This window comes from Lampetra planeri, chromosome 47 (genome assembly GCF_965212315.1).
Source record: "Lampetra planeri chromosome 47, kcLamPlan1.2.h2, whole genome shotgun sequence".
Lineage (NCBI taxonomy): Eukaryota > Metazoa > Chordata > Hyperoartia > Petromyzontiformes > Petromyzontidae > Lampetra > Lampetra planeri.
This window is the reverse complement of record NC_136153.1, coordinates 382,985-396,870: the sequence shown is the minus strand read 5'-3', so window position 1 is coordinate 396,870 and position 13,886 is coordinate 382,985. Positions and strand designations below refer to the sequence as shown.

Sequence of the window (13,886 nt, the reverse complement as noted above, 5' to 3'; positions counted from 1 at the left end):
TTGTATAAAGAAGTGCGAACTCAAGAGGGGTGCCGTGGTGGAGATATGTTAACTACCTCTCCTGGTAGACAGGAGGTCGTGGATTCAATCCAAACCGTGATACCTGTTGTATATTTGGAGTTTGCATGTCCCTCGCATGGATTTTTCTCCAGGTCCCCGAGTTTTTCATTCACATTTATAATCTACATCACGCGTTGAAAAATATCTACATAGCTCATTCTGTCTTCTCTGGTAAAAAAAAAACGGATTACATCACTGAATCCAAATATAAATCGGAACAAAAAAACAGTCGCCCTCCACAACAACAGCGGAGGGCAGAGGAGCAACGCTCACAACAACGAGTTGGAGCACTGGGTGGCTAAAACGCGGCAAGTTGGCACAGTAGAGGGAACAGCTAGTGCATCTGCCAGTCATCTCAGTCTACCCATGGCACCTGGGTCTACCCCCATGACATGTCAGCGAGCCTTCGACGCTTCACGTTGGCCTCGAGGAGTACCTAGCCTGGCACAAGCGTCGCGGTGACGTCCCGCTACTTGGTGGCGACCGCCGGCTTGCTGCTGGTCCCGGGCTGCGTTGTGGCGCTGCTTGCAGGTGGCCGCGGCGGCAGCCAGGAGGCGGTCGGGAGTCACCGGGCTGGGGGCTGTGCCAGGCTGGCTGGGGGCTGTGCCAGGCTGGCTGGGGGTGTGCCAGGCTGGCTGGGGGTGTGCCAGGCTGGCTGGGGGCTGTGCCAGGCTGGCTGGGGGCTGTGCCAGGCTGGCTGGGGGTGTGCCAGGCTGGCTGGGGGCTGTGCCAGGCTGGTTGGGGGCTGTGCCAGGCTGGTTGGGGGCTGTGCCAGGCTTGGCTGGGGGCTGTGCCAGGCTGGTTGGGGGCTGTGCCAGGCTTGGCTGGGGGCTGTGCCAGGCTGGCTGGGGGCTGCCCGTGCGGATCGGACTGCTTGTGCATTTTCTTGGTTCTTTCGGTAAAGTCACGTAGAAGGGAAGTAATAAAATAATAATAAAATAATTCTCACGACGTTTCGGCCACAACGCAAGCAGCCGTCCTCAGGTGAAAACCAGGTCTGTCGAGGCGACAGCGTCTGAATGAAACAGCACCATGCTTGGAGCATATATTTAAGCTGGGTTGGAAGGAGGGAAAGGGTGCCTTGACAAAATAATTTGCATATCAAGAGGAATTTAGCATATTTATGGGAAATGCAGGTATGTGATTAGTACTACTTATGCCCGTGCATTATGCAGGATTAGCAGCATCAAAGGGAGGGGATATGGGAAATACAGGTATGTGATTAGTACTACTTATGCCCGTGCATTATGCAGGATTAGCAGCATCAAAGAGAGGGGATATGGGAAATGCAGGTATGTGATGAGTACTACTTATGCCCGTGCATTATGCAGGATTAGCAGCATCAAAGGGAGGGGATAGGGATAGCATTAATAAAGGGAAGGAGTGTTAATAGTATGTAGCTGCAGTAACTAAAACCACCACGTAAACAACTAAAGTATAAACTACATAGTATCATCAGTATACTAAATATACTCTACAATAAGCTGAGTTACTAACAGTAAGTAACACATTACAATTCTACGTCGTAAAAAATATATGCTTCCATCTAAACTTTATTCTCTTACATCACACGAGTCTACACCGTACTATATACTGCAATAGACAAACCCAACATTAAATTATATACTGTATTGCTATAAACCACCCTATATCTATACATTGTAATATTACACTGTATTATTCTACCCACCCTAATGTATATCACACTGCTGTATATTGACTATACAATTACGATACTATATATTACTTTGTACATTGTATTAAGCATATAAATGTTATACTATTTGTTATTATACACTGTACCATTGACCGTCGTGTGAAAGGTACTAAGAGGAAGCAACTAAATATGTCAATGGGAGAGTAGGGGTAGAAACTTGCAGCAGGGTAAAGAATCCATTCCCTGCGGAGAATACAATGCCAGTGAGTGGCACGCGGTCTGAAAGTCACCGTAAACGTGAACACAATCAGTTAAGATCCGAAATGGTGTATTACGTCCTTCCAATGATTGCTAAGCCAGAATCCATCTTCTCGGTTGAAATTGTCTCTGTGTTTGTATATGTGGATCGCCTCATGAACGAATCTCTCATGGTAGCCAGATGGCTTGCAGAGAACCTCTGTCTTTGAGAAGTCAATGTCATGTGAGCCCACTGAATTGTAACAGTGATCTGCCACGGCTGAGGTGTTTGTCCTACCGTGTTTCAAGTCTGCTTTATGTTCACGGATGCGGTCCGAGACATGTCGTTTGGTTTCTCAAATGTAACTGCTACCACAGAGGCAACTTAGTTTGTAGACGCCAGGGTACTGTATGTCTGGAACCACATCTTTTACAGACGAGACCAGATCACGGATTTTATGTACTGTGTTGAATCGGACCTGGATCTTGTGTTTTATCAGGATTTTGGAGATCTTTTTTGTGACCCCAGCAATGTAGGGTAAGGTGATGGTCTTGAAAGGCTCCTCAACAGGATCCTTCTTGATGGTTGGAGTGATGGCTTTACCATTAGCCTTAAGAGCTTGGCGTACGTGTTTGAGTTCACTGGCAATGTGTTCCTGGTGGGATATGCATTGGGCTCTATGGTATAGAGTCTTGATGAGGGAATTCTTCTGGGATGGATGGTGGTGGGAATCCGGTTTTAGGTAAGCATCCGTATGGGTGGCTTTCCTGTAGACAGAGTGGCTCATTGAACCATCAGGTCTCCTTTTAATTAGGACATCCAAAAAGGGTAGCTTGCCATCTTTTTCGACTTCCATGGTGAATCTGATGGCTGGGTGTATGTAATTGATGTGGTCGAGAAATTGGTCTAGAGCAGGCCGGCCATGTGGCCAGATTACAAAAGTGTCATCTACGTACCTCTTCCATAAGGTCGGGCGTAGTGTGGCAGTCTGGATGGCGTCAGTCTCAAATTTCTCCATGAAAACGTTGGCTACAACCGGAGATAGGGGGGGGGGGCCCATTGGGGTGCCCTCAGTTTGCTTGTAGAAAGTTCCATTCCAGGTGAAGTATGTATTGGTTAAGCAGTGTCTCACCAGGGGGGGTACCCCAGTATTCTGTCCTTGATGAACCAAGTCTTCAATGATTGCAATGGTGTCAGGTACAGGAACTTTGGTGAATAAGGCAACCACATCAAAACTGACAAGCAGGTCGTCTGGGGACAGGGAAATCCCCTTGATTGTCGATACCAGGTCAGTAGAGTTTAGTACCGCAGAGGTGTTTTTTCCAGTGAAAGGCCGTAGGATTTCAGACAAAAAACGAGCCAGTTTGTAGGTGGGGGAGTTGATAGTAGAGACAATGGGACGAAGAGGTGTATCTTCTTTATGTATCTTTGGCAAGCCGTATAATCTTGGTGGCCTGGCTGCAGAAGGTTTCAACGAGAACTGTTTGGTCTGATCAATTAATTCAGTTGAATCAAAAATAATTTTGTTGGTTTTAGTGACGAGGCTGTTGGTGGGGTCTCTTTTTATATTTGTATAGCTGCCATCGTTGAGTAGTTCTTGAATTTTGTTGTTGTATTCTATTTTGTCCATGATGACAGTGGCATTACCTTTGTCGGCAGAGAGGATGACAATGTCATCCCTCTTTTTTAATTGAGCTAATTCAAAACGCTCATCTTTGCTGATGTTGCTAGCTGGCATCTTAGCGTTTTTGAGGGTTGCAGAGATTTCAGATCTTGCTATGTCTGCAGCGATGTGACTCAGGCCCTTGAGAGCTACATCTACTCGGGCAATTATATCATTAACTGGTATGTGTCTCGGTGTGACTGCAAAGTTTAGTCCTTTAGCTAAAACGGATTTCAGACCTTCTGAGAGTCCGTGGTGAACGGGATACCCACCCTGCCTGGTAGGATGGGGATGGTTGAGTTTTATATTTGTGTTGTTTTGTGCTTTACACTTCTGCCGTGTGTTTGCGTTGATTGTTGTAACGTGCCCCTACTGGACATGTGGGGAAAAGCTTCATAGCGCATCGGATGCCTCCGGTATGAATACATATTCTGAATCTGATTCACTTGTTCTCCAGACCGGTGAATGGGTGCTGTATACAGCACACCGAGCGTTGACTTTGACCCGTGTGTGGAGAGTTAAATTTGAATGTGGCAGCTGTCCTGAGAAACGGACTGCGCCTTGTCTTGGTGTGGTCATCAACTCTGTTATTTTTCTACCTTCCCCAAGCTGTTCTCTCTTTTGCACTCCTATCGTGTGTGTTTGTGTTGTTGTTGTGACTCGCTTGACTCCGTACCCCCCCTACTCACGACTCATCGTATTCCCTCCCCGAAGTCTCGGCACGCATTCTCATTCTGAATTGCAAATTTCTAAGATTGAGCGCATGACGTCATGTTAATATGACGTCGCGCGACCGATGTCTCGCTTTTACCCGAGGTGGACGTCATCGCCAGATGTTCCCGTCCACCCAAGAAAACAGCCGCGGCCCGTGACGTCAAAAACGGGCTATTACGTCATTTCGCGCTGACCTGCTTTGCCGAATTCAAGTTGCAGGAAGGAGAGGGCATGAACGTCATGTCCGCGGAGAGATCACTCGTGACGTAGCGCCGGGGAGAGTGCGGGGAGAGAGACGAGAGGAGAGAGAGAGCGGGGGCAGAGCAGCAGGTAGAGCGAGTGAGACGCGGGGCTGGGTGTGTGCGGCCCAGGGGCTCTGCTCTGCGCGACTGGACGACGGCGGAGAGAGACAAAGACGGAGGCGAGGAGAGGGACACAGTGAGGGAGAGACGGGGAGAGGAGGCCGCGGTGCTGGGTTGCAAGTCGCCTGGGAGACGCTTCCACAACAGCGGGCGACCCTCGCTCGAAGCCACCAGCGCCTGGTGCGCTGACTCTGACTGTACCATGACTGTACCATGAGTCTCTCTGTACCATGAGTTTCTTTCTAATACCATGTCTCTCTATAATACCATGCCTCTCTCTGTACCATGGTAATGTACCACCACTCTCTCTGTAACATGTCTCTCTACTATGACCCTCTCCGTACCATGAGTACCGTAACTCTCTCTGCACCGTGACAATGTTCCATGTCTCTGTACCAAGACTCTCCTTTTAACGTCACTACCAGGTCTCGGGGTCTCTCTGGACTGCGACCGTGTGTGTGTGTGCCTCGTCTCCATGCATCGTGACTGTGCCCCTCCGTGTGGGTTTGCTCTTGGCCTAGGGGAGAAGTGAGGAGTCGGGTGGCCCCCCGCCATGAACCTGTCCAAGATCGTGGAGAACGTGAAGATGGGCCGCGAGTTTGCGCTCTTGGGCCTGTACGACGCTGCGCTCGTGTACTACCAGGGCGTCCTGCAGGAGATCCAGCACTACATCGGCTCGCTCAAGGAGCCGCTACGGCGACAGCGCTGGCAGGAGGTGACTTCGGCGAAATTAATCCCCCCACCGTCGTTTAAAATTCGTAGGAATCGCGAGCCAGTGACACCGACGGCATTAAAAAACCCGTGTTACCATTGCCGATGACGGACGCACGTACGTGCACGTCATCGGGGTTTTATTCCGATTCCGTTCCAACGACGTAGACGTACGTCACGTCATCGGAAGGGAATCGGAAGAAAAAGGACATTCGAGAGGGCGTATGGCACAGTTTGGCGCCAGCTATCGTAAGAGTGTGGTCGTGTCGCTACAGTTCTCTGCGGTGAGTGTGATGTCTTTAAAACAACGGCCCTATGACTCTCTGAATAAAATTTACATTGAACCGCGGTGCATGGGACATTGACCCTGCCTGGTAGGATAGGGATGGTTTAGTTTTATATTTCTATGTTTTTGGGTGATTTGTTTACCTTTCTTGTACTTTGCACTCCTATCGTGTTTTTGTGTTGTTTGTTGTTGTAACGCTCTTACCCGCCCTCTCTGGACATCTGTGAAAAGGAGCTTTATAACTCATCGGATTCCTCCTGCAATCTAAATAAATATTCTGATTCTGAACTTCTGGTCATCTCGGAACAGGAAGAGGGTTATGCAGGTGGAGCATTTGAACTGCAGTATTTAGGTAGCATGGTAACTGGAGATGGAAGGTGCATCGCAGACATAAACAGAAGAATAGCATTGGCAAAGATACGTTGCAGAATATGGGACCTATATTGAAGAATAAGGAATTGTTAATGACAACGAGAATTATAATGCTGCAGCGTTGCATATGCTGGTCTGTATGGATGTGAAAGCTGGACCATTACAACAGGCCCTGCAGAGCTAACTGTAAGCGACAGAGATTTGGTTCTCAAAGAGGATGTTAAACATTTAACGGACAGACAAAACGAGTGACGTAAATGTAGTTTGGATAGCGTCAGGTTACATAACAAGAAAATGTTTAAGAACAATCATAGAAATGGCATAGTTAGATTTCTTGGACTTGTAATGAGAAAACAGGGTACTGAATATAAACGTGGTTTTAACTGGGAAATTATAGAGTAGCAAGCGCGAACTTCTCGAGTGAATATTGTGGACAGAGCTGCTAAGTGGAAGGAGGCCACGACCACCAGACATTTTCGAGAAAGGACGTGGTGCGTAGAGCGAGGAGCGAGATGCAACATTCGAGCTCGTTGAAAAAACGAGACAGGACGGACGAGAAACAGCGCGAGCGTGCTGTGAACCCATTCGGTCGAATCGCAACACTGAATTCACGAGGATTGACGTAACCGCCGGTGTTGACGGACGCGACGGGTCACCGCTGCGTGCCTCAACGAGAGAGAGCGCCGGTGGTCGGGCTGCTGTTTAGCGAGCGGCTAACGTCGTTTGTCATGCGTGCCGCAGGTGAGGGCAGAAATGGTGCAGGAGTACGAGCAGGTGAAGGATATCGTCAAGACTCTCGCCAGCTTCAAGATCGACAGCTTCCCGCTGCAGGTTTATGAGGAGCCCACCCGAGACCCTGACGTGTGGCCGGCCCCAACACCCGCCGAGAACAGGTGACCGCAGGGGCAAGGTCATTTATAATTTTTTATTATTATTATGGTTATCACGCTTCTTTACCCAGGAAAGCCTGTATATTTGTCGTTTGTATGTTATCCCCGTGGTCGCGTGGGGAGAACATCCAAAGTTCAAATATACAGCAGGCGTCGGGGTCGGGATCGAACCCACGGCCTCCTGCATACCAGGCGAGGTAGTTAACATCTCACCACCGTGGCACCCATACAAAGCACAAGCGCGTCAAACTCTGTCTGCACTTGAAACTGTTAACATGAACAGTAGTTCAAAATGTAGTACATTTGGTATTGGGTTTCACAGACACGGGCTGCAGTAGTTTCACAGTAGGTGGGGGGCGATGTTGCTGTCGTGTGCAACCCCAATTGAGTCATTTGCGATGGCTTTTTTTGATCAAATTTGAACTGTGGCGCCAGCCACACAATGACCTACCCATTTGCAATCACGTCAGGAGATCTCTAAAGTACCCTGAGAGTGAAGCAAGATGGCGCATAGTATTAGTATGGTTAAGAACACAGGGCAGCCTGCAGGTATCGAACCAAGAACCTCTTAACAACCTGCGAATGCACTAAATCTCTGGGCTGCGGTACCTCCTCAAAAATCCCTACTTCGTTTGTCTTTTCACAGGCATTCTCCTGCCATCTTCAGGCCAGTAGATGCAGGGAAAGGCAAGAGGGAAGTGAAGCTGGGTCGGAGGGAGCAGCAGGCAGCCGCCGCCGCCGCCGCTGGCAGGGTGAAGCCCTCCCAGCCGTCGGCTCGGAGCGAGAAGCCACGGATTTCTGTTCCCTCTGCCAAGGACAGGGAGGGGCGGGCACGTGGCCGTGACGCTGACAAGGTGAGGGAACTCGGGCACTCACCGCGTCCTCACGCCTCGGCCTTTTTGTAATGTGATGAAGATTGTGCAATGCGCACGGTTATCATTCACTCTCAAGAGATAGAGAGACGGACTGTTCAACCGCCACACTGCAGGTCACCTCACTTCCCTTTCTGCTTCTTCCCTTAACACCGCTCCACCTTTGAGATCCTTCCCATCGTCTCTTATCCCGAGCTGTCATGACGACAACCTTTCTCAATTCAAGAAGCGCCTTCATAACTCTTTGCTACTGTACCTGTGATACTCGTGCCGTTTGTTGCTAGGGCCTTAAAATTGTGGGGGCCTTTTGCACCTGTGCTCGTAAAATCGTTCGGGAAGCCATTTAACCCTCGCGCGTTTCGCTGGCGGGGAATGTGCAGGGCAAGCGAGGAGTTCAAGAGCCGCTGTCGGAAGAAGGGAAGAAGTTTGACGGAACAGGCTACGACAAGGATCTTGTGGACGCTCTGGAAAGGGACATCGTCTCCCGCAACCCCAACGTCCGCTGGTGAGCATGGTGCCGCGTTACCACTGGCGTCCACTCGCTCCAGTCGCAGATCCCTCATTTGGCTGGGGCCGTGTACCTGGTGGAGGCCACTCCACGCTGTGCCTGGGGACGTATTTGCACCCCCCCGCGTCGTCCCCACAATTGTCTTCCCACCGCTTGTGTTCAATTTTATTGTTTTGTGCTTGATTGCACATTTTTTACGAAGGAGTAATCTTAATTTTAAATCTTCGTTGTAATGGTGCATTTGAATACGTACGGTTGTGTTGTTGTTTTTCTGTAAACAGTAATTGTTGTCGTTCTGTTGTCTTGTTTAAGCCAGGTCTAACCAAGGTCAGTCACTTATTGCAATTCAGAGTCATCCTTGTCGCTTCAATTCTCGCCTCTCGTTAACAAAAGAAACTGGGAACTCGCGTGACTGAGGCCGGTCTCAGTGGGCTGTCGCATCGCATGGTTTTTAAATATGAGAGATTCACTTTCATTGACTCAGTTGTTAATGCCCTGCGGCGGTGTCATTCCCAGGGACGACATTGCAGACCTTGACGTGGCCAAGAAGCTGCTGGAGGAAGCCGTGGTGCTGCCGATGCTCATTCCGGATTTCTTCAAAGGCATCCGCCGACCATGGAAGGTGAGACAGAGGGGTGGTGAACATTGACGCCCCTGGTGCCCAAGTTAGTGGGGAGCGTAGACACGGACACACGCCAGTAACTGTTACGGACTTCCCCAGTGGTGCGTGGTTACTTTGGACGGCAGGGCGGAAGCAGTACAGTGGTGATGCCCGCGCTTCACAGCAAGGAGCCCCTGGGTTGAATTACCGACCCGGGTGCATTTCTGCCTGGAGTTTGTGTGTTCTCTCCCCGTGTTCTGCGTGGGTTTCCTCCCATGGTTCTCTGGTTTTCTCTCACGGCTAAAACAAACTGTACAATTAACCGATATTGGCCGAAACATCCCATTGCTGAAAAATTGCGTGAAAATTACTGATGGGATTACACATGGCAGCAATATCACTCCCTTCTGCAAAAATTTGGCAGGACCTTCGTGACAGACGAGTCTTGACACTCACGCTTTCCTGGGTATAAAAGTGTAATAATATGAATGTTGTGCACTGACGAGTCTCCCATTGGCAGGGTGTGCTCATGGTCGGCCCTCCAGGCACAGGCAAGACCATGTTGGCCAAGGCTGTGGCCACGGAGTGTGGAACAACCTTCTTCAACATCTCCTCGTCCACGCTCACGTCCAAGTACCGCGGCGAATCCGAGAAGCTCGTCCGTCTGCTCTTCGAAATGGTAGGACGGCAGGTTTGCTTCCGGCCGCCCTTCCTGCCAGATTTAGAATCTTGTGCCGCCAAGATCCTCGATCGCCAAGGGGTCTCGCGGCGCAACCACGGCACGACCGCAGCATGACCGCGGCACCAGTGCGCCCCGGTTGACTCACGTTCCGCGCTGTGTATTTTGCTCTTTGCCCCAGGCGAGGTTTTATGCCCCGACCACCATATTCATTGACGAGATCGACTCGATCTGCAGCCGCCGCGGCACCTCGGACGAGCACGAGGCGAGCCGCAGGGTCAAGTCCGAGCTTCTCATCCAGATGGACGGTGAGAGTCTCCCCCATCCCCACTCCCTCCATGCATCGCGCACACTCTCTCCATTTACTTTCATTTAACGGAAACCTTATTCTTGGTTCTTTTGGTAAGTCACATAAAAAAAAAATATATATTAATTAAAAATAAAAGCAAAAAACCATGACGTTTCGATCGCAACACAAGCGTGACTTTACCGAAAGAACCAAGAATATTAATTCCTGCAGCCACGAAAGTTTTAAGTCAAAACGGAAACCTTGCTGAATTACAGACTGTTGGGGCAAGTGCCGTTTGCGAGCACCTATTAAGGCCGGCGGTGGTTTTTGGTGGTCAGCACCACGGCTGGCCACCTTTTCCGAAATGTCACGCCGCACCAGGTACTCATTTAAGGCTGCTTAGTCGACCTAGAGGAGGCCCAGGACCGGTTTAGATAATTGTCGCCGATGTTGAGCAGGAATCGAATCTCAGGTCGCCGGGTTTGTGGCAGTGGCAGCGTGCTCACCACTGCATCACCGCTGGCGAATTTGTGGGCGCAACAGCACGCATGCTCGCACGCACCCACATAGGTTTCCTAGGCGCCGGTTCATGCTCCGCCAAACGTTGCTGCGCAGGTGTCGGGGGTGCCTTGGAAAACGATGACCCAACCAAGATGGTGATGGTCCTGGCCGCAACCAACTTCCCCTGGGACATCGACGAGGCCTTGAGACGCCGCCTGGAGAAGCGCATCTACATCCCGCTCCCATCGGGTAGCTCACGGCGACACGCGGGCACCAACACGCACTTGTGCGCCAACAATTTAACGTCGAATTTAGTACATGTGGTACTGGCGCTGATTTGTAGTGGAGTTAGCACATTTGGAAAATTTGGGCCGTGACCACCAGCCACGCAACGGCCCACTCACTTGGAATAACGTCACGGAATCGTTAATGTTGACTGTGAAGCAGACACACAGAATTATTTAAGACAAATTATTTGTTATTTACCAGATAAGGCCCACTGAGCTTTGTAGCTCTTTTTCAGGAGCGACCTCGCCAAAAATGACAGCTGAATAAAGTGGCTTATTGTGTGGGAGTATATAGCAGCCAAATACTCTTAATCGCATGATTCTAAATATGGATGGAAAAATCGGACCCGGAGAAAAATCCACACAACCACAGGGAGAGAGACATGCAAACTCCAAATATGCAGTCTTCATGGTCGGAATCAGACGAGGTAGTTAACAAGCGGCTAACACGCCACCGCTTGGCGCTTCCCCGTGATGGCAGACTCGGGTCGCGAGGAGCTGCTCAAGATCAACCTACGTGAAGTGGAGGTGTCAGCCGACGTGGACATGAAGAAGATCGCAGAGCAGCTCAATGGCTACTCGGGCGCCGACATCACCAACGTGTGCCGGTGAGTCCAGATGGTGCCCCGCCATCACCGCCACGGGGCTCCGTAAAGGGACCCGTCGGTTTTATATTTAATGTTATTTTTTTTAATAGTTAAAGCCACACGCACGACTGTTGATTTAATATTAATTTGGATGCCGATAAGTCTATGGCGCCATATTCTTGGTCACGGCTTGGCTCAATTGAGCCAGATTGAAGCCATGCACTTAATTTGAGCCGACTCTTATGGGCCTGGTCCAAGCCGCACTAACTCAGGATTCCCATGAGCTGAGCCCGATTCGAGCCCGTGGCCAAGCCCACTCGCGCGTCGTTGGAAGCAGCTGAGCAGCTCAATCCAGAGCTGAGCCGCGTTCGTGGCCGAGCCAGAGCCGAGCCGCGACTGAGAATACGGCCCCAGGAGATTTGACTGATTTGACTTTCATCATTTTTTAAATTATTTTTATATTATAATTATATGGCCTCCCCAAATCCCTTACCTCTAAACTGCAATCGATTAAAAATGCCACTGCCTCTTCTTGCGAAACAAATGATGATGTCCGCTGTGGGGAATGCTGTGTTTGACGATGGCGTGAGATGGTTAGTGGTATCTGTTTGCTCTTGATGCATCCTGTAGGGACGCGTCAATGATGGCCATGAGACGCAGGATTCAGGGTCTCAGCCCAGAGGAGATTCGCAATCTCTCCAGGGAGGAGCTGCAGATGCCCACCACGATGGAGGACTTTGAGTCTGCCATCCATAAGGTCTCCAAGTCGGTCTCTGCTGCCGACCTGGAGAAGTACATCCAGTGGATGGCAGAGTTCGGTTCCACTTAGCCACGCTGCAAACTCTTCAGTTGGAGAGGAAGTTTACAGGAGACCAAATCAGGGCAAACTGAAACCCTCTTCTCTCCTCCCACAGTCCAACAACTAGTGTAACGAGAAGTGTGTGTGTCTCCGTCTGATGTGAAATCCCGTGGCGAAAGATTTAACCGCACATCTTCACCCGGTGGGCGATAATATTTTAACAACAATAGGTTGAGTTTGAATCCAATCTTTTTGCCGCACTTACGACTAAAGTAGGGTCAAGCATAACTCCGTCTTCTTGTGCATCTGAGCGAATCAAATAGTGTGTTATTTACCTCTTTCAAGTTAAGTGTGGTGGAGAAATCAAACGCCGTATTGCTGCTGTACGGTGGCATAGAGTGGTGGCAGTGCGGTGGTGACCCGGGCGCCTTTTCTCTGTGTGGAGTTTGTACGTTCTCCCCCTGTTCCGCGTGGCTGGTATTGGACCAACATCCCACGTACCTGCAAATTACTCAATTAGGATTAGACAAAGCAACATTGCCCCTGACTGTGAACACTTGGCACGACCCACCTGATATTAGCCTTGAGACTCAGCGAGGCTTCCCCGGAAAAACGAGTGTAGCAGTAGTAATCGTAATGAGTGGAGTGCGGAGCTCCTCTCTGCGTATCGCGTGTTTGCGCTCTCCGTGCTTTATTTAAAATCCAGCTGTTGGCACGAGGGTTTAACCATTGACGTGGCTCAGGGTTCAATGGTAAGTTGTGATGTAATTTTTCCATTCGGAACACCCACCCGCACGCATCCGTGAGGTCGTGTGACGCTGTTGTATCGCTGTGTGCGCCGTCATGCGCACGGTGTGCCGCGCCGTTACGGATCTGTACATTTGAGCCCGGCGAGGTTTGCTTGTGAAATGAACGATGCAATTAAAATAAAGATGCTAATGATGACTAAGAGGGAGATTTTGAGAGCTTCACTGTTTATGATTACATGGCCCATGGGCAGCTCAAGGTTTGTTTGTGGAGGTTCGCCAGTTCGAATCTGGTAGGCCGCCACGTGGTTATTACTGCGGTATGTGTTGACCGTAAAATACTCCACAGTTGACGTTCAACAACCCGAATCGAGTGGGCCATTGTGTGCTGGCGTCCCGCTTAATTATTTGCCAAATTTAGAAAGTTACACCGCTAATGACTCTGTTGGGATTACACGCGACGACACACAGCAGGCGGCTCTGTTAGACACAGCTCGGCATTACGAACGGTCCCCGGTATGGGGATGAGAGTCCAGCCCAACGTGCAAGCACAGACCAATGAAACGAAGTCTCATTGTAGTCCCCTCATGACCTTGGCACACGACTACTGGCTGGGTTGGACCTCTGGAATATTAATCACATTCCTCTGTTTATGGCCACTACAAAAGCCACCACATCTTGTCACACCACCCAATGAGAGGCCATGATTAACATACATTTTTTATGACTTGATATTACGATTCTTTACCCAGGGGAACTTTAATGAATTAGTAGGGTCCTGCCAAGTTTTCACAGTAGGGGGGTGCTGTGTGTGATCCAAATTGAGTAACTGGCAGGTAATGTTTCAGCGCTGGGATATTGTGGCCAATACTGGTTGCATTGTGTGGTTTTGCCTTTTAGCTATGGGAGGACACTGGAGAAGCCGGTGGAAACCCCATTCCAGACCACCAGGGGGGCGAGCAATCTCCACACAAGAAGAATCGGAATATTTAGACTGGAGGAATCCGATGAGCTATAAAGCTCTTTCACATATGTTCAGTAGATACAGGGTAAGAACGTACAAA

General features: G+C 49.8%; 1 protein-coding gene across 2 annotated transcripts; it reads left to right on the top strand.

Moving 5' to 3' along the window:
* The first annotated feature begins 4,462 nt into the window (after positions 1-4,462).
* Positions 4,463-13,027, top strand: LOC144733460 (katanin p60 ATPase-containing subunit A-like 1). 2 transcript variants are annotated; one of them, XM_078615367.1, is made up of 11 exons: positions 4,463-4,662; positions 5,216-5,409; positions 6,805-6,956; positions 7,600-7,807; positions 8,206-8,330; positions 8,850-8,955; positions 9,455-9,613; positions 9,795-9,921; positions 10,518-10,652; positions 11,172-11,298; positions 11,908-13,027. In XM_078615367.1, exons 2-11 carry the CDS (start codon positions 5,248-5,250, stop codon positions 12,104-12,106), a joined length of 1,500 nt encoding a protein of 499 aa, XP_078471493.1. In that variant the 5' UTR covers positions 4,463-4,662; positions 5,216-5,247; the 3' UTR covers positions 12,107-13,027. The 2 variants fall into 2 exon arrangements, with proteins under 2 accessions (XP_078471493.1, XP_078471492.1); XM_078615366.1 differs by having other exon boundaries at positions 4,463-4,874.
* The last annotated feature ends 859 nt before the right edge of the window (positions 13,028-13,886 follow it).

Excerpts from the sequence above, each read along its gene's own strand:
- LOC144733460 (XM_078615367.1), top strand. The coding sequence starts at position 5,248 with ATGAACCTGTCCAAGATCGTGGAGAACGTGAAGATGGGCCGCGAGTTT. Across the intron at positions 8,331-8,849 it reads CGCAACCCCAACGTCCGCTG|GGACGACATTGCAGACCTTG; the intron begins GTGAGCATGGTG and ends TGTCATTCCCAG. Across the intron at positions 10,653-11,171 it reads CTACATCCCGCTCCCATCGG|ACTCGGGTCGCGAGGAGCTG; the intron begins GTAGCTCACGGC and ends CCGTGATGGCAG.